Source organism: Oncorhynchus clarkii, chromosome 4 (genome assembly GCF_045791955.1).
Source record: "Oncorhynchus clarkii lewisi isolate Uvic-CL-2024 chromosome 4, UVic_Ocla_1.0, whole genome shotgun sequence".
NCBI classification, from domain to species: Eukaryota; Metazoa; Chordata; class Actinopteri; order Salmoniformes; family Salmonidae; genus Oncorhynchus; species Oncorhynchus clarkii.
Window position 1 is genome coordinate 2,196,690 of NC_092150.1, and position 20,887 is coordinate 2,217,576.

Below are 20,887 nucleotides of genomic sequence, written 5' to 3' on the forward strand. Positions count from 1 at the left end.
TCTCTAGAGATACATCAGATCCAGACTGAACTGTGTGATGTAGTAGGGAGTTGTAGTTTCTCTAGAGATACATCAGATCCAGACTGAACTGTGTGATGTAGTAGGGAGTTGTAGTTTCCAACAGGCCAATATTCTACATAGTTTAGCGTAGGAAACGTGATAATTAACTACAATGAAAATGACATGATCTAAGTCAGGGGTAGTCAGTGTAATGTCCTACGTACCTGACAGTGTTGGAGGCGTTACAGGGACAGTACTTGTCACAGATGAGTCCGTACAGGCCTGGGGGACAGAACCTCTCCTGACAGTGAGGTCCTTTAAAGCCTGTGTCACAGAGACACGCCCCGTTGATATGGTAACACTTAGCACCGTTCTGACAGTCACAACGCAGGCTGCACTGAGGACCGTACCACCCCACCGGACACTCCTCCTGGCATCTAGAGAGGAGAGGGAGGGGAGAAGAGAGTCACACCTCAGCCTGCACTAGGGGCGTAGGACCGTACCAGGTACTCTTCCTGGCATCTATAGGGAATAACAATAGTACTACAGTGGTAAAAGTCCAGCCTCTAAAAGTTCTTAGGGCTATGCCCCTTTTCTCTCCACTTCCTGCCTGAATGATGTGCCCAAAGTAAACTGCCTGTTGCTCAGGCCCAGAAGCCAGGATATGCATATAATGGGTACCATTGGGAAGAATGGAATAACAACAGTACTATAGTGGTAAAAGTCCAGCCCCTATAAACAAGTGAAGACCCAGTGACCTAACTGGATTGCAGAGACTGTAAATATTCAGACCCCACACCGAGATGTTTACAGACAGTCAGACTACTAAACTGTAAAAAAAAAAAAACTCTTTGGATAAACCCCCCCAAAATGACCGCAATTAATTACAATTAAAATAAATCTGTTTTTCTCAATTGAAAAAAAAACAATGTTTGTTGAAACCAAATATATGATTGAAGTGTTCTATTTCATTATTAAATTATTAAAATATATTATATTTCAAGTTGCAACCTTTTAGACTCCACTTCCTGTTTGGTTAAACAACACAAACACAAACTTATATTTAAAATAATCATAACCCATTTTTTTTATTTATCTTGTTCCAAGTAGAATTTTTCACTTTGCAATTAAATAAATTCCTTGCAAACAAAGAAATTGTGCTGGTTTAATAAACATGAAATAATGAGTCCAAACGTCTGGACGAAGAAAGTCGTAACATTTTACTGGCCACAATATTGAAACCAGACCGCAGGTAGCCTAGTGGTTAGAGTGTCGAGGTGGCAGGTAGCCTGGTGGTTAGAGTGTAGAGGTGGCAGGTAGCCTAGTGGTTAGAGTGTAGAAGAGGCAGGTAGCCTAGTGGTTAGAGTGTAGAGGTGGCAGGTAGCCTAGTGGTTAGAGTGTAGAGGTGGCAGGTAACCTAGTGTTTAGAGTGTAGAGGTGGCAGGTAGCCTAGTGTTTAGAGTGTAGAGGTGGCAGGTAGCCTAGTGGTTAGAGTGTAGAGGTGGCAGGTAGCCTAGTGGTTAGAGTGTAGAGGTGGCAGGTAGCCTAGTGGTTAGAGTGTAGAGGTGGCAGGTAGCGTAGTGGTTAGAGTGTAGAGGTGGCAGGTAGCCTAGTGGTTAGAGTGTAGAGGTGGCAGGTAGCCTAGTGGTTAGAGTGTAGAGGTGGCAGGTAGCCTACTGGTTAGAGTGTAGAGGTGGCAGGTAGCGTAGTGGTTAGAGTGTAGAGGTGGCAGGTAGCCTAGTGGTTAGAGTGTAGAGGTGGCAGGTAGTTTAGTGGTTAGAGTGTAGAGGTGGCAGGTAGCCTAGTGGTTAGAGTGTAGAGGTGGCAGGTAGCCTAGTGGTTAGAGTGTAGAGGTGGCAGGTAGCCTAGTGGTTAGAGTGTAAAGGTGGCAGGTAGCCTAGTGGTTAGAGTGTAGAGGTGGCAGGTAGCCTAGTGGTTAGAGTGTAGAGGTGGCAGGTAGCCTAGTGGTTAGAGTGTAAAGGTGGCAGGTAGCCTAGTAGTTAGAGCGTTGGACTTGCAACCGAAAGTTTGCAAGATCGAATCCCCGAGCTGCCAAGGTAAAAATCTGTTGTTCTGCCTCTGAACAAGGCAGGTAACCCACTGTTCCTCGGCCCTCATTGAAAATAAGAATTTGTTCTTAACTGACTTGCCTAGTTAAGTCTAATGTTTATTACGGGGGGTTGAAAACAGAATGACATTTCTAAAGAAAGCAAATAATTAGTGTCATCATTTTAATGTCACCAGATTGAGATGCAGTATAACGCTAGCTAGCTAGCTAAGCTTGAGGGGAGACCTCCAGATTTTTAGCTAGCTATCGTTAGCATTGCTAGCTATTTTTGAAGAACATTCTATTGACAACGTTGCCATCTGTCTAAAGTATATTTGACAACATGATGATGATGATGATGGTGAAGCTGTTTTCTACTAAATATGTGCCTACCTTAGCAATGACATCGTATTCCCAAGTCCTTATAGTGTAATTTAGATGACACAGCCATTAGCCCCGATTCAAAGCCACGCCCCAAATAAGCCACGCCTCCTCTTCTGACGGGGTGCCGCCACTACACTACACCCACCGCTATGCAATGCGCTTGTAAATTATGTGTTGAAAGCAATTTAGAAACGTTAAATTAAAAAAACACATTTAAAAGCACTTCAGATTAACTGCATCGTTTCACTTCCCCCAGGCAGCCCCCCCCCCTCAGGCAGGCAGCCCTCCCAGGCAGCCCATCCAGGCAGCCCCTCCAGGCAGACCATCCAGGCAGCCCCCCCCACCCCCCAGGCAGCCCTCCCAGGTAGCCCTACCAGGCAGCCCCCCACCCCCCCCAGGCAGCCCCTCCCAGGCAGCCCCTCCCAGGCAGCCCTCCCAGGCAGCCCCTCCCAGGCAGCCCTACCAGGCAGCCCCCCACCCCCCCCAGGCAGCCCCTCCCAGGCAGCCCCTCCCAGGCAGCCCCTCCCAGGCAGCCCTCCCAGGCAGCCCCCCCCCCCCCCCCCCAGGCAGCCCTCTCAGGCAGCCCTCCCAGACAGCCCCTCCAGGCAGCCCCCCCCCCCCCCCCCCCCCCCTCCAGGCAGCCCCCCCAGACAGCCCCACCAGGCAGCCCATCCAGGCAGCCCTCCCAGGCAGCCCATCCAGGCAGCCCCTCCAGGCAGCCCATCCAGGCAGCCCCCCCCACCCCCCAGGCAGCCCTCCCAGGCAGCCCTACCAGGCAGCCCCCCACCCCTCCAGGCAGCCCCCCCCCACCCCCCCTCAGGCAGCCCTCCCAGGCAGACCCTCCCAGGCAGCCCTCCCAGGCAGCCCCCCCCCCCCCCCCCAGGCAGCCCTCTCAGGCAGCCCTCCCAGACAGCCCCTCCAGGCAGCCCCCCCCCCCCCCCCCCCCCCCCCTCCAGGCAGCCCCCCCAGACAGCCCCACCAGGCAGCCCATCCAGGCAGCCCTCCCAGGCAGCCCATCCAGGCAGCCCCTCCAGGCAGCCCATCCAGGCAGCCCCCCCCACCCCCCAGGCAGCCCTCCCAGGCAGCCCTACCAGGCAGCCCCCCACCCCTCCAGGCAGCCCCCCCCCACCCCCCCTCAGGCAGCCCTCCCAGGCAGACCCCCCAGGCAGACCATCCAGGCAGCCCCCCCCACCCGCCAGGCAGCCCCCCACCCCCCCCAGGCAGCCCCTCCAGGCAGCCCCTCCCAGGCAGCCCCTCCAGGCAGCCCTCCCAGGCAGCCCCCCCCCCCCCCCCCTCCCAGGCAGCCCCTCCAGGCAGCCCTCCCAGGCAGACCCCCCAGGCAGCCCTCCCAGGCAGACCCCCCCCCCCCTCCCAGGCAGCCCCCCTCCCAGACAGACCTCCCAGGCAGCCCCCCTCCCAGGCAGCCCCCCTCCCAGACAGACCTCCCAGGCAGCCCCCCTCCCAGGCAGACCCCCTCCCAGGCAGACCCCCCAGGTCCCTTCAGGCTGAGATTGTTATCCAGTCAGGCTAGGTGAGGTTCAGAGTACCAATAACAATCAGACCTACTCTAAACCACCACAAGGGTTATCCAAGGGGAGCCCAGCTGCATGACTCTAATCAGAGTAGGCCGGTTTCTCAGCATGGAGAGAGAGAGGCTGAGAGAGAGAGAGAGAGAGAGAGAGAGAGGGAAAGAGAGAGAGAGAGAGAGACAGAGAGACAGAGAGAAAGAGAGAGAGAGAGAGACATAGATAAAGAAAGAGAGAGAGACAGAGAGAAAGAGAGAGAGAGAGAGAGAGAGAGAGAGAGAGAGAGAGACAGAGAGAGAGACAGAGAGAGAGAGAGACAGAGAGAGAGACAGAGAGAGAGAGAGAGAGACAGAGAGATAGAGACAGAGAGAGGTTGAGAGAGAGACAGAGAGAGGCTGAGAGAGAGAGAGAGAGAGACAGAGAGAGAGACAGATAGAGAGACAGAGAGAGACAGAGAGAGACAGAGAGAGAGAGAGAGAGAGAGAGAGAGAGAGAGACAGAAAGCGAGAGAGACAGAGAGAAAGCAACAGAGAGAGAGAGTGAGAGAGACAGAGTGAGAGGCTGAGAGAGAGAGAAAGAGAGAGAGAGAGAGAGAGAGAGAGAGAGAGAGAGAGAGAGATTCCTTAGAGGAGACTTCTACAGGACCTTAAATATACCATCCCTGGCACAGCATCGATCTCAGGTGTCCAGCAGAACCATTAGCAGCCAGATAGATAGCTCAATTACATTATCACATGGACTAGTTATGTTTCATGTTTAAATGACATTGGCTTCAGACTGGGTTGTGTCTCCCAAATTGTACCCTATTCACGTCTGGGTAAAGTAGTTCTCCAGGCAGAGAGGTGGGTGTAGTGTAGCGTAGGGGATTAATACAGTCTAACTCGATTTCAGGTTCATTCACCTGTCACTTCACTAAATGAATGAGGGCAGTTTAGCCAAATATTAAAAGAGACAGAAAGCTGTGTTCTGGAAGAGTTTTTATCCAGGTGGCTTTAGGCTGAAGAGAAGGCCTGGTAGCTCAGTCTGAGGGAACTGAGGAGATCTGATAACCTGCCCTGGTAGCTCAGTCTGAGGGAACTGAGGAGATCTGATAGCCTGCCCTGGTAGCTCAGTCTGAGGGAACTGAAGAGATCTGATAACCTGCCCTGGTAGCTCAGTCTGAGGGAACTGATAACCTGCACTGGTAGCTCAGTCTGAGGGAACTGAAGAGATCTGATAACCTGCCCTGGTAGCTCAGTCTGAGGGAACTGAAGAGATCTGATAACCTGCCCTGGTAGCTCAGTCTGAGGGAACTGAAGAGATCTGATAACCTGCCCTGGTAGCTCAGTCTGAGGGAACTGAAGAGATCTGATAACCTGCCCTGGTAGCTCAGTCTGAGGGAACTGAGGAGATCTGATAGCCTGCCCTGGTAGCTCAGTCTGAGGGAACTGAAGAGATCTGATAACCTGCCCTGGTAGCTCAGTCTGAGGGAACTGAAGAGATCTGATAATCTGCCCTGGTAGCTCAGTCTGAGGGAACTGAAGAGATCTGATAACCTGCCCTGGTAGCTCAGTCTGAGGGAACTGAAGAGATCTGATAACCTGCCCTGGTAGCTCAGTCTGAGGGAACTGAAGAGAAGATAGTCTGCCCTGGTAGCTCCGTCTGAGAGAACTGAAGAGATCTGATAACCTGCCCTGGTAGCTCAGTCTGAGGGAACTGATAACCTGCACTGGTAGCTCAGTCTGAGGGAACTGAATAGATCTGATAGCCTGCCCTGGTAGCTCAGTCTGAGGGAACTGAAGAGAAGATAGCCTGCCCTGGTAGCTCAGTCTGAGGGAACTGAAGAGAAGATAGCCTGCCCTGGTAGCTCAGTGAGGGAACTGAAGAGATCTGATAGCCTGCCCTGGTAGCTCAGTCTGAGGGAACTGAAGAGAAGAGAGTCTGCCCTGGTAGCTCAGTCTGAGAGAACTGAAGAGATCTGATAACCTGCCCTGGTAGCTCAGTCTGAGGGAACTGAAGAGAACTGATAACCTGCCCTGGTAGCTCAGTCTGAGGGAACTGATAACCTGCACTGGTAGCTCAGTCTGAGGGAACTGAGGAGATCTGATAACCTGCCCTGGTAGCTCAGTCTGAGGGAACCGAAGAGATCTGATAACCTGCCCTGGTAGCTCAGTCTGAGGGAACTGATAACCTGCACTGGTAGCTCAGTCTGAGGGAACTGAGGAGATCTGATAGCCTGCCCTGGTAGCTCAGTCTGAGGGAACTGAAGAGATCTGATAACCTGCCCTGGTAGCTCAGTCTGAGGGAACTGATAACCTGCACTGGTAGCTCAGTCTGAGGGAACTGAAGAGATCTGATAACCTGCCCTGGTAGCTCAGTCTGAGGGAACTGAAGAGATCTGATAACCTGCCCTGGTAGCTCAGTCTGAGGGAGCTGAGGAGATCTGATAGCCTGCCCTGGTAGCTCAGTCTGAGGGAACTGAAGAGATCTGATAACCTGCCCTGGTAGCTCAGTCTGAGGGAACTGAAGAGATCTGATAACCTGCCCTGGTAGCTCAGTCTGAGGGAACTGAAGAGATCTGATAACCTGCCCTGGTAGCTCAGTCTGAGGGAACTGAAGAGATCTGATAACCTGCCCTGGTAGCTCAGTCTGAGGGAACTGAAGAGAAGATAGTCTGCCCTGGTAGCTCCGTCTGAGAGAACTGAAGAGATCTGATAACCTGCCCTGGTAGCTCAGTCTGAGGGGAACTGATAACCTGCACTGGTAGCTCAGTCTGAGGGAACTGAATAGATCTGATAGCCTGCCCTGGTAGCTCAGTCTGAGGGAACTGAAGAGAAGATAGCCTGCCCTGGTAGCTCAGTCTGAGGGAACTGAAGAGAAGATAGCCTGCCCTGGTAGCTCAGTGAGGGAACTGAAGAGATCTGATAGCCTGCCCTGGTAGCTCAGTCTGAGGGAACTGAAGAGAAGAGAGTCTGCCCTGGTAGCTCAGTCTGAGAGAACTGAAGAGATCTGATAACCTGCCCTGGTAGCTCAGTCTGAGGGAACTGAAGAGAACTGATAACCTGCCCTGGTAGCTCAGTCTGAGGGAACTGATAACCTGCACTGGTAGCTCAGTCTGAGGGAACTGAGGAGATCTGATAACCTGCCCTGGTAGCTCAGTCTGAGGGAACCGAAGAGATCTGATAACCTGCCCTGGTAGCTCAGTCTGAGGGAACCGAAGAGATCTGATACCCTGCCCTGGTAGCTCAGTCTGAGGGAACTGAGGAGATCTGATAACCTGCCCTGGTAGCTCAGTCTGAGGGAACTGAGGAGAATAACTCCGTGGAGTCTGTCCTAAATGGTTTACTGTTACCTATTTACAGTAGTGTAGTCTGTCCTAAATGGTTTACTGTTACCTACATACAGTAGTGTAGTCTGCCCTAAATGGTTTACTCTTACCTATATACAGTAGTGTAGTCTGTCCTAAATGGTTTACTGTTACCTATATACAGTAGTGTAGTCTGTCCTAAATGGTTTACTGTTACCTATATACAGTAGTGGAGTCTGTCCTAAATGGTTTACTGTTACCTACATACAGTAGTGTAGTCTGTCCTAACTGGTTTACTGTTACCTATATACAGTAGTGTAGTCTGTCCTAAATGGTTTACTGTTACCTACATACAGTAGTGTAGTCTGTCCTAAATGGTACCATATTACCTATATACAGTAGTGGAGTCTGTCCTAAATGGTACCATATTACCTAAACTACTGTTCAAAAGTTTTGGGTCACTTAAAAATGTCCTTGTTTTTGAAAGAAAAGCAATTTTTGGTTCGATTACAGGTTCAAAATGTCCAGAAACAAAGAACTTTCTTCTGAAACTCGTCAGTCTATTCTTGTTCTGAGAAATGAAGGCTATTCCATGCAAGAAATTGCCAAGAAACTGAAAGTATCATACAACGCTGTGCACTACTCCCTTCACAGAACAGCGCAAACTATCGCTAACCAGAATAGAAAGAGTGGGAGGCCCCGGTGCACAACTGAGCAGCTTTTTTCTGGTCTCTCCAGAAATGTTCAATCTGGTTCATGTACGGGCTCTGGCTGGGCCACTCAAGGACATTCTTTGACTTGTCCAGAAGCCACTCCTGCGTTGTCTTGGCTATTTGCTTTGGGTCGTTGTCCTGTTGGAAGGTGAACCTTCGCCCCAGTCTGAGGTCCTGAGTGCCCTGGAGAAGGTTTTCATCAAGGATCTCTCTGTACTTTGCTCCGTTCATCTTTCCCTCGATCCTGACTAGTCTTCCAGTCCTTGCCACTGAGAAACATCCTCCACAGTGTGATGCTTCCATCACCATGCTTCACCATAGGGATGGTGCCACCACCATGCTTCACCGTAGGGATGGTGCCAGGATTCCTCCAGACGTGACACTTGGCATTTAGGCCAAAGAGTTTAATCTTGGTTTCATCAGACCAGATAATCCTGTTTCAAAGGGTCTGAATACTTACGAATACTTATAAGGTATATCTGTATAAAAACATTTTTGCAAAGAGTTTTTCTCTTTGTCATTATGGGGATATTGTGTGTAGTTTGATGAAGAAAATCATGAATTTAATCCAATTTAGAATGAGGCTGCAACGTAACAAAATCAAGGGATCTGAATACTTTCCGAATGCCCTGTTTGGCTTAGCGGTAGAAGTTGTTCTGAAAACAGTCTTGAGGCTTTGACCATTTTTATGGCCTTTCCTCTGACACTGCCTGGTAAACAGGTTCTGGAAGGCAGGGAGCTCGGCTCCAGTGATGTACTGGGCCATACGCTCTACCCTCGGTAGCGTCTTGCGGTCGGATGCCAAGCAGTTGCCATAACAAGTGGTGATGCAGCCAGACAAAATGCTCTCAATGGTGGAACATATTTTTGAGGATCTGAGGGTCAAATATTTTCAGTCTCCCGAGGGGGAAGAGGTGTTGTCGTGCCCGCTTCATGACTGTGTTGGTGTGTGTGAACCACCATAATTCCTTAGTGATGTCGACACGACGTGCCTGTTTGAATGGTTCGTCGCCAGGCATAGCGGGGTTTCTTACTATCATCCGGATTAGTCTCCCGCTCCTTGAAAGCGGCAGCTCTAGCCTTTAGCTCAGTGCAGATGTTGCCTGTAATCCATGGCTTCTGGTTGGGATATATATACTGTACATACGGTCACTGTGGGGACGTCGTTGTCGAATAATTTATTAATGAAGCCGGTGACTCCTTAATGCCATCAGAACATATTCCAGTCTGTGCTAACAAAACAGTCCTGTAGTTTAGCATCCATTTCATCTGACCACTTTAGTATTGAATGCGTCACTGGTACTTGCTGTTTGAGTTTTTGCTTGTAAACAGGAATCAGGAGGATAGAGTTAGTCAGATTTGCCAAATGGAGGGTCGAGCGAGAGCTTTGTATGGGTTTTTGTGTGGAGAGTAACCCCGCTAGCCTAGATTTATCCTAACCCCGCTAGTCTAGATTTATCCTAACCATTCTAGTCTAGATGTATCCTAACCCCACTAGTCTAGATTTATCCTAACCATTCTAGTCTAGATGTATCCTAACCCCACTAGTCTAGATTTATCCTAACCCCACTAGTTTAGATTTATCCTAACCCTGCTAGTCTAGATTCATCCTAACCATGCTAGTCTAGATGTATCCTAACCCTGCTAGTCTAGATGTATCCTAACCATTCTAGTCTAGATTTATCCTAACCATTCTAGTCTAGATTTATCCTAACCCTGCTAGTCTAGATGTATCCTAACCCTGCTAGTCTAGATGTATCCTAACCCTGCTAGTCTAGATGTATCCTAACCATTCTAGTCTAGATTTATCCTAACCATTCTAGTCTAGATTTATCCTAACCCCGCTAGTCTAGATTCATCCTAACCCCGTTAGTCTAGATTTATCCTAACCCTGCTAGTCTAGATTTATCCTAATCATTCTAGTCTAGATGTATCCTAACCCCGCTAGTCTAGATTCATCCTAACCCCGTTAGTCTAGATTTATCCTAACCCTGCTAGTCTAGATTTATCCTAATCATTCTAGTCTAGATGTATCCTAACCCCGCTAGTCTAGATTCATCCTAACCATTCTAGTCTAGATGTATCCTAACCCCACTAGTCTAGATTCATCTTAACCCCACTAGTCTAGATTTATTATAACCATTCTAGTCTAGATTTATCCTAACCCCGCTAGTCTAGATTTATCCTAACCCCGCTAGTCTAGATTTATCCTAACCCCGCTAGTCTAGATTCATCCTAACCATGCTAGTCTAGATGTATCCTAACCCCGCTAGTCTAGATTTATCCTAACCCCGCTAGTCTAGATTCATCCTAACCATGCTAGTCTAGATTCATCCTAACCCCGCTAGCCTAGATTTATCCTAACCCTGCTAGTCTAGATTCATCCTAACCATTCTAGTCTAGATGTATCCTAACCCTGCTAGTCTAGATTTATCCTAACCCCGCTAGTCTAGATTTATCCTAATCCCGCTAGTCTAGATTCATCCTAACCATTCTAGTCTAGATTTATTATAACCATTCTAGTCTAGATTTATCCTAAGCCCGCTAGTCTAGATTTATCCTAACCCCGCTAGTCTAGATTCATCCTAACTATTCTAGTCTAGATTTATCCTAACCCTGCTAGTCTAGATGTATCCTAACCATTCTAGTCTAGATTTATCCTAACCATTCTAGTCTAGATTTATCCTAACCCTGCTAGTCTAGATTTATCCTAACCCCACTAGTCTAGATTTATCCTAACCCCGCTAGTCTAGATTTATCCTAACCCCACTAGTCTAGATTTATCCTAACCCCACTAGTCTAGATGTATCCTAACCCTGCTAGTCTAGATTCATCCTAACCCTGCTAGTCTAGATTCATCCTAACCCTGCTAGTCTAGATGTATCCTAACCCTGCTAGTCTAGATTCATCCTAACCCTGCTAGTCTAGATGTATCCTAACCCCGCTAGTCTAGATTTATCCTAACCCACTAGTCTAGATTTATCCTAACCATGCTAGTCTAGATGTATCCTAACCCCGCTAGTCTAGATGTATCCTAACCATTCTAGTCTAGATGTATCCTAACCCCGCTAGTCTAGATTCATCCTAACCCTGCCAGTCTAGATTTATCCTAACCATTCTAGTCTAGAGGTATCCTAACCATTCTAGTCTAGATTTATCCTAACCCTGCTAGTCTAGATGTATCCTAACCCCACTAGTCTAGATTTATCCTAACCCCACTAGTTTAGATTTATCCTAACCCTGCTAGTCTAGATGTATCCTAACCCTGCTAGTCTAGATGTATCCTAACCCTGCTAGTCTAGATGTATCCTAACCATTCTAGTCTAGATTTATCCTAACCATTCTAGTCTAGATTTATCCTAACCCCGCTAGTCTAGATTCATCCTAACCCCGTTAGTCTAGATTTATCCTAACCCTGCTAGTCTAGATTCATCCTAACCCTGCAAGTCTAGATTTATTCTAACTATTCTAGTCTAGATGTATCCTAACCATGCTAGTCTAGATGTATCCTAACCCTGCTAGTCTAGATGTATCCTAACCCTGCTAGTCTAGATCTATCCTAACCATTCTAGTCTAGATGTATCCTAGCCATTCTAGTCTAGATGTATCCTAACCCTGCTAGTCTAGATGTATCCTAACCATTCTAGTCTAGATGTATCCTAATCATTCTAGTCTAGATTCATCCTAACCCTGCTAGTCTAGATTCATCCTAACCCCGCTAGTCTAGATTCATCCTAACCCCGTTAGTCTAGATTCATCCTAAACCCGCTAGACTAGATTCATCCTAACCATGCTAGCCTAGATTTTGATCACATTCATTATAATGAAAATCGTGGCTATGATAAGAATAAGGTCTGTTGTATGATTGTAATTCACCCTCCACCAACTGTAGCCTGCTGTGCACTGGCACTACACAGCGATGTGGTCACACAACCGGCCTTATCCCTTACGCTTCACAGGGAGTTAAGAGCAGTAAGAGACCGGCCACGACCGGGAGACCCATGGGGCGATGCACAATTGGCCCAGCATCGTCCGGGTTAGGGGAGGGTTTGGCCGGCAGGGAAATCCTTGTCCCATCTAGCACTAGCGACTCCTGTGGTGTTGCCGGGCGCAGTGCGCGCTGACACGGTCGCCAGGTGTACGGTGTTTCCTCTGACACATTGATGCGGCTGGCTTCCGGGTTAAGTGGGCATTGTGTCAAGAAGCAGTGCGGCTTGGTTGGGTTGTGTTTCGGAGAAAGACGCACGGCTCTCGACCTTTTGCCTCTCCCAAATTCGTTCGGGAGTTGCAGCGATGAGGCATGACTGTAACTACCAATTGGATACCAGGACATTGAGGAGAAAAAGGGTGTTAAAAAAGAGAGCGGTAAGTCAGTAGTCAAGCAGGCAGTGTAATAAACTACATGACGTACCTCCGTCCACTGTAACCTGGGGTACACTGGCACTGACCAGCGACATGGTCACACAGTCCACCGTTAAGGCAGGAGCAGTCCTTGCTGCAGTTGATGCCATACTTGCCCACTTGGCACGGCTGGGCACACACTGAGCCCTGAGGAACACAACCAGAATATATATATTGGATCAGACACTGAGCCCTGAGGAACACAACCAGAATATATATATACTGGATCAGACACTGAGCCCTGAGGAACACATCCAGAATATAAATATATACTGGATCAGACACTGAGCCCTGAGGAACACAACCAGAATATATATATTGGATCAGACACTGAGCCCTGATATACTGGATCAGACACTGAGCCCTGATATACACAATATACAATATACTGAGTCTACAAAACATTAAGAACACCTTCCTAATATTGAGTTACACACCCCCCTTTTGCCCTCAGAACAGCCTCAATTAGTACGGGACATGGACTCCACAAGGTGCAGAAAGCGTTCAACAGGGATGCTGGTCCATGTTGAATCTACAAGGTGTTGAAAGCGTTCCACAGGGATGCTGGCCCATGTTGACTCTACAAGGTGTTGAAAGCGTTCCACAGGGATGCTGGCCCATGTTGACTCCAATGCTTACACAGGGATGCTGGTCCATGTTGACTCTACAAGGTGTTTAAAGCGTTCCACAGGGATGCTGGCCCCATGTTGACTCTACAAGGTGTTGAAAGCGTTCCACAGGGATGCTGGCCCCATGTTGACTCTACAAGGTGTTGAAAGCGTTGCACAGAGATGCTGGCCCATGTTGACTCTACAAGGTGTTGAAAAGCATTACACAGGGATGCTGGTCCATGTTGACTCTACAAGGTGTTGAAAGGCGTTCCACAGGGATGCTGGTCCATGTTGACTCTACAAGGTGTTGAAAAGCGTTCCACAGGGATGCTGGTCCATGTTGACTCTACAAGGTGTTGAAAGGCGTTCCACAGGGATGCTGGTCCATGTTGACTCCAATGCTTCCACAGGGATGCTGGTCCATGGACTCTACAAGGTGTCTAAAGCGTTCCACAGGGATGCTGGCCTCATGTTGACTCCTATGCTTCCCCACAGTTGTGTCAAGTTGCCTGGATGTCCTTTGGGTGACCAGTCTTGATACACACTGGAAAGTGTTCACAAACTGGTGCGCCTGGCACCTACTACCATACCCAGTTCAAAGGCACTTAAATATTTTGTCTTGCGTTCACCCTCTGAATGACACACATACACAATCCACGTCTCAATTTTCTCAAGGCTTAAAAATGAACCTGTCTCCTCCCCTTCATCTACACTGTCTGAAGTGGATTTAACAACATCAATAAGGGATCATAGCTTTCACCTGGATTCACCTGGTGAGTCTATGTCATGGAAAGAACAGTGTGTTCCTAATGTTTTGTATACTCAGTGTATAGTGGATCTGTTTGATACAGAGACATTAATACATGACAATACAGTCAAGAGTATTGGAAGAACACAGGAACACAGACTGGGGTATGACAGAGTGAGGGAGAGGAAGTTGAGGAGGAAGAACACAGGAACACAGACTAGGGGTATGACAGAGTGAGGGAGAGGAAGTTGAGGAGGAAGAACACAGGAACACAGACTAGGGGTATGACAGAGTGAGGGAGAGGAAGTCGAGGAGGAAGAACACAGGAACACAGACTAGGGTATGACAGAGTGAGGGAGAGGAAGTTGAGGAGGAAGAACACAGGAACACAGACTAGGGGTATGACAGAGTGAGGGAGAGGAAGTTGAGGAGGAAGAACACAGGAACACAGACTGGGGTATGACAGAGTGAGGAAGAGGAAGTCGAGGAGGAAGAACACAGGAACACAGACTAGGGTATGACAGAGTGAGGAAGAGGAAGTCGAGGAGGAAGAACACAGGAAAACAGACTAGGGTATGACAGAGTGAGGGAGAGGAAGTTGAGGAGGAAGAACACAGGAACACAGACTAGGGGTATGACAGAGTGAGGGAGAGGAAGTTGAGGAGGAAGAACACAGGAACACAGACTAGGGGTATGACAGAATGAGGGAGAGGAAGTTGAGGAGGAAGAACACAGGAACACAGACTAGGGGTATGACAGAGTGAGGGAGAGGAAGTTGAGGAGGAAGAACACAGGAAAACAGACTAGGGGTATGACAGAGTGAGGGAGAGGAAGTTGAGGAGGAAGAACACAGGAACACAGACTAGGGGTATGACAGAGTGAGGAAGAGGAAGTTGAGGAGGAAGAACACATGAAAGCAGACTAGGGGTATGACAGAGTGAGGGAGAGGAAGTTGAGGAGGAAGAACACAGGAAAACAGACTAGGGGTATGACAGAGTGAGGGAGAGGAAGTTGAGGAGGAAGAACACAGGAACACAGACTAGGGGTATGACAGAGTGAGGGAGAGGAAGTTGAGGAGGAAGAACACAGGAACACAGACTAGGGGTATGACAGAGTGAGGGAGAGGAAGTTGAGGAGGAAGAACACAGGAAAACAGACTAGGGGTATGACAGAGTGAGGGAGAGGAAGTTGAGGAGGAAGAACACAGGAACACAGACTAGGGGTATGACAGAGTGAGGGAGAGGAAGTTGAGGAGGAAGAACACAGGAACACAGACTGGGGTATGACAGAGTGAGGAAGAGGAAGTCGAGGAGGAAGAACACAGGAACACAGACTAGGGGTATGACAGAGTGAGGGAGAGGAAGTTGAGGAGGAAGAACACAGGAACACAGACTAGGGGTATGACAGAGTGAGGGAGAGGAAGTTGAGGAGGAAGAACACATGAAAGCAGACTAGGGGTATGACAGAGTGAGGAAGAGGAAGTTGAGGAGGAAGAACACATGAAAGCAGACTAGGGGTATGACAGAGTGAGGAAGAAGCGAGGAAGTTGAGGAGGAAGAACACATGGAAGCAGACTAGGGGTATGACAGAGTGAGGAAGAGGAAGTTGAGGAGGAAGAACACAGGAAAACAGACTAGGGGTATGACAGAGTGAGGGAGAGGAAGTTGAGGAGGAAGAACACAGGAAAACAGACTGGGGGTATGACAGAGTGAGGAAGAAGAGAGGAAGTTGAGGTGGAAGAACACAGGAAAACAGACTAGGGGTATGACATAGTGAGGGAGAGGAGAGGAAGTTGAAGAGGTAGAAGTAGATCGACGATAATGTCTGATTATAACCACTCAAACCGAAGTTCATAGTTTTTTTTTGTAGACGAAGGTAAAATCTGATATCAAGAAACAGTGATATATTTCTTGTGATCCTGTAGGTCAACAGAGGTCAAATTGGGTACGTCTTTTCTATCTGTTGTTACAGTTTTTTTCGATTGTTAAACGACAGTGGACACAACTGGAGTCACATGTGCAAAACTCTAACTACAGTCTGCACAGCAGCAGTTCATGGGGACCAAACTCTAGTTCGTTTTTCATTGCTTGAACACAGTTTTCAAAACTCTACACACTTATCCCATGACTTTAACCACAACCTGCACAACACTGTGGATTTACAGCACTTTGTTCAAATGCTAACACACTGCTGTCAAAACTGTGAACCACACATTCAAAACGGAATAGATTTCAGCCTTGTGCCTTTCAAACACTGCTGATTGCAATTTCAGCTGAAAGGCTAAGCAGGTGTCTTGTTTTAGACTTGTTAGTGAACACACACACATATTACAGTATATATAGGTAGAGCTCAGAAAGACTCATTTTGGAAATGGAACAAGGAAGATGGGTTCGTGGAGGGAGAAGGGTGGCAGGGAGAGGGCGGATGCGTGGAGGGAGACAAAGAAGACAAAGAGCTGTTATTTCAGATGGAATAAGGGCTACACTTATAGACCATGTCGTGAACCATGGTCTCTCATTGAGAGAGGCAGGGTTGAGGGTGCAACCCAATCTGCAAAGATCCACAGTGGCATCTGTAATGCGAATTTTCCATCATGCAAACAGGTGAGAGTTACATCCTTACAGTAAATGAAAACATTACAGGAATCTATTTTGTATTGCAATTATAGAATATTTACACAGATATATATTACAGTAAGTTTGACTGTAAAATATATTTTTACAACAGGACCCAAAGGCTGCCCCCAACAGGGGGAAGAGGAAAAATATTTTCAGATGCGCAGGAAAATGCTATTGTTGACATGGTTGTTGTCAACAATGCAATAAAACTGCGGGAGATTCAAGATAGAGTGCTGGCTGATAATGATATATTTGAAAATGTTAATTCTGTCAGCACAACAACTATTGCTCGAGTCCTAAAGAAACACCAAGTTACAATGAAACAGTTATACACTGTACCGTTCGAGAGAAACAGTGAACGGGTAAAAGAGCAAAGATACCAGATATGTCCAGGTAAGACGTCTGAGGTTACGTACACAGCTACACAAAATATTTACAGTAAAAAAAAAACACTAGCATTTCTACAGTAAAACTGTGCACTTACTGTTTTTCAGAGAGTAATGGAGGTGGAAGCACTGGAAAGACCACGTTCATTTGTATTTATCGATGAAGCTGGATTTAACCTTGCCAAAACACGGCGCAGAGGAAGGAATGTTACAGGTCAAAGGGCCACTGTGGAGGTTCCAGGCCAAAGGGGGGGAAATATCACCATGTGTGCTGCAATGGCCAATGATGGTTTGCTTCTCAACACACCACTCATTGGCCCATACAACACAGAAAGGCTTATAGCTTTCCTAGAACAGCTCTATGCTCAGCTAGTGCCAGCAGAACAGGGGGAGCCAGTAAGAAACCCCCAAGTTTTTGTCATAGTTTGCGATAACGTTGCTTTTCACCACTCTGCAGCTGTCACAGATTGGTTTGCAGCACATCACAGATTTATGGTTTTGTACCTGCCTGCATATTCACCCTTCCTCAACCCAATAGAGGAGTTTTTCTCTGCCTGGAGGTGGAAAGTGTTTGGTCACCACCCACATGACCAAATGTCTCTTTTGGAAGCCATGCGTGCCGGATGTGAGGACACGAGTCCAGAGGACTGCCAGGGATGGATAAGGCACTCCAGAAGGTTCTTCCCCAAGTGCATGGCAAGAGAAAACATTAGATGTAATGTTGAAGAAAACCTGTGGCCTGATGCTAGAGAGAGGCAGGATTAGCCCCTCAATTATTTGTTCGAATTACAGTATGTACTTTTAGTTTCTACCTTTTTTTTCTCATTACTGTAATTCCGTAAATTACTACAGACTATTGAAGCAAACTGCTAATTTTCATTTACCTTAAAGAATTGTTATGTTCTAAAAATTGTAATAAATCATGTGAAAGAATGTCACTCTTTTCTTTGAAGAAAATATTACTTTGTATGAAGTCACTGAAATTGTTCAAACTGTAAAGATGAAAAGTTTGTATTTTCTGTATTGGTGTTTGATGCTAGTGTTTTTACTCTCAGTGTGTTCTGAGTGACAGTGTGTGTTATCTCAGTGAGGGTTGTGCATAGTGTTTGGCTGCACTGAGCGTGTTTTGAGCCATGTGTTAAGAGTTGTGTTGCTTGGAATGAGTTTTGCAGGTGATGTGAACTGTTTAGCTCAGGTGACTGTTGGTAGTGCAGACTGTAGTTAGAGTTTTGCACACGTGACTCCAGTTGTGCCCACTGTCGTTTAGCAATCGAAAAAAACTGTAACATGAATGACCTACCGTCCATCCAGCGGGACAGGAACACTCTCCACTGACGTGATGACAGGATCCTCCGTTCTGACAGGAACAGCTCTGATCACACTGTTGTCCATGACTACCACTGGGACACCGCTCACCACAGCTAAGGGATAGAACAGATACTGGCTTACAACAGATTGTGTGTGTGTGTGTGTGTGTGTGTGTGTGTGTGTGTGTGTGTGTGTGTGTGTGTGTGTGTGTGTGTGTGTGTGTGTGGTGTGGTGTGGTGTGTGGTGTGTGTGTGTGTGTGTGTGGTGTGTGTCAGTACTGACAAGGCTCCAGAGTATCCCAGAGAACAGATGCAGTCTCCAGTCTGATGATGGCAGGTGGCTCCGTTGAGACACTGGCAGATGAGATGGCAGGCCTTGCCATAGTACCCAGGTTCACAGGGCTCTTCGCAGCGCCAACCCTGGTACCCGTCTGTACACACACACGCCCCCGTGATGGGGTTACACTTGCCCTCGTTTTGACACTGGCACCGGTTACTGCAGTGGGGGCCCCAGAAGTCACTCTGACAACCTGGGGACAGAGACACACAGACAGAATCAACACGAGCAGAACAGAAAGCAGATCGACCCGTCGGTATGTAGCTGGGGTGAGAGACCAGACAGACCACTCTGTATATTCACTGTTATATAATCACAATGCTCCTCAACTACCAGCCTGGAGACACAGCGGGTGTCAGAGTTCAACAACCAGCCTAGAGAGACAGGGGGGGGGGGGGGTCAGAGTTCAACAACCAGCCTAAAGATACAGGGGGGGGGGGCAGAGTTCAACAGGGAGCAGAGAGGGAGCTGAGCTGAGAGCTGAGCTGTACTGAGGGAGCAGAGAGCTGTGCTGAGGGAGCAGAGAGCTGTGCTGAGCTGAGGGAGCAAGGAGATCACACTGAAAACTTCTCATTGACAGATAAAGGTTGGTAGGGGCTGCTTCCCCTAGAGCTCTGATCTGAACTAGGCCACTGTAAAGGGAATAGGTGCTATCTGGGATGCAACCAGACAGACTGCAGTTGGGCAGCCAGACAGATGAGTGTTGACAGACTGCAGTTAGGCAGCCAGACAGATGAGTGTTGACAGACTGCAGTTAGGCAGCCAGACAGATGAGTGTTGACAGACTGCAGTGAGGCAGCCAGACAGATGAGTGTTGACAGACTGCAGTGAGGCAGCCAGACAGGTGAGTGTTGACAGACTGCAGTTAGGCAGCCAGACAGATGAGTGTTGACAGACTGCAGTGAGGCAGCTAGACAGATGAGTGTTGACAGACTGCAGTGAGGCAGCCAGACAGATGAGTGTTGACAGACTGCAGTGAGGCAGCCAGACAGATGAGTGTTGACAGACTGCAGAACAGAGAACAGAGCTGTTCTTGCTAAACTCCTCATCTATTATCCTGACCACCTCTGCCTGCACGGCCCCAACCCACAAACACGCCAGCTTTAATGTTCCAGGGCCTCTTAACACACACACACACACATTTAATGGTCCATGGTCGTTTGCGTGGCAGGTGCACCAACCTTCAGGGAACTCATTCGTGCCAAATCAGAGAAGAGGAGAGGGGAGAGGAGAAAGAGAGAGGACTGGGAGGAAAGAGAGAGGAGAACAGAGGAGAGGAAGAGGAGAAAGAAAGGAGTGGACAGGGGTAGAGAGAAGGAAAGAAGAGAGAGGAGAGGAGAGAAGAGAGATCTGAGAAGAGAGACAGGAGAGAGGAGGAGACCAGAAGAGAGGAGATAGGAGAGAGGAGACCAGAGGAGAGGAGAGAGGAGGAGACCAGAGGAGAGGAGAGAGGAGGACCGGAGGAGAGGAGACAGGAGGACACAGGAGGAGAGGAGACAGGAGGAGACAGGAGGAGAGAAGAGAGGAGAAGACCGGAGCAGAGGAGAGAGGAGGAGACAGGAGGAGAGGATAGAGGAGGAGACTGGAGGAGAGGAGATGAGGAGGCAGGAGGAGAGGAGAGAGGAGGAGACAAGAGGAGAGGAGAGAGGAGAAGACTGGAGCAGTGGAGAGAGGAGGACCGGAGGAGAGGAGAGGAGGAGACAGGAGGAGAGGAGAGAGGAGGAGACAGGAGGAGAGGAGAGAAGAGGAGACAGGAGGAGAGGGGAGAGGAGGAGACAGGAGGAGAGGAGAGAAGAGAGGAGGAGACGGGAGGAGAGAAGAGAGGAGGAGAGGAGAGAAGAGAGAGGAGGAGACGGGAGGAGAGAGGAGAGGAGAGAGGGGAGAGGAGGAGTCGGGAGGAGAGGAGAGAGGAGGAGACAGGAGGAGATGAGAGAGGAAGAGACAGGAGAGAAGAGAGGAGGAGATAGGAGGAGAGGAGAGAGGAGGAGACAGAAGGAGAGAAGATAGGAGGAGACAGGAGGAGAGGAGAGAGGAGGAGAGAAGAGAGGAGGAGACAGGAGGAGAGAATAGAGGAGAGGAGAGGAGAGAGGAGAGAGGAGGAGATGGGAGAGGAGAAGTCCCCCTGCTCTGTCCACCCTGAGAGGCAGATAAGCTAGCACCATTGAACACACACACACACACACACACACACACACACACACACACACACACAGTCTATTATATAACGTAGCTCCAGCTGTGTCCAGCCTGGTTCCAGACCCCCCATCAGGGCAGTAGGTTTCCGCAGCAGAAAGGGTCTGATCACCCCCTTGCTGTGAGCCTGTGTGTGTGTGTGTGTGTGTGTGTGTGTGGCAGACAGACACAGGTCTGATCAGCTCCCCACTGTGTTACCTGGCTGCAACAGGCCTCAGTGACAACCATTAGCCTTCAGTCCACCTGACCACACACACACCCACACACACCCACACACACCCACACACCCACACACCCACACACCCACACACACACCCACACACACACAGC

General features: G+C 48.6%; 1 protein-coding gene across 1 annotated transcript in view; it reads right to left on the reverse strand.

Annotated features, from left to right (window-relative positions):
- LOC139407463 (multiple EGF-like-domains 11) overlaps positions 1–20,887 on the reverse strand; it is a 265,679-nt gene that overhangs the window by 96,134 nt on the left and 148,658 nt on the right. The window contains exons 4-7 of the mRNA XM_071151258.1: positions 18,311–18,557; positions 18,021–18,141; positions 12,368–12,504; positions 225–437 (exon numbers count right to left, since the gene is read on the reverse strand). Of these exons, the coding sequence (XP_071007359.1) occupies positions 225–437; positions 12,368–12,504; positions 18,021–18,141; positions 18,311–18,557 (718 nt within the window). The remainder of the gene's footprint in view (positions 1–224; positions 438–12,367; positions 12,505–18,020; positions 18,142–18,310; positions 18,558–20,887) is intronic.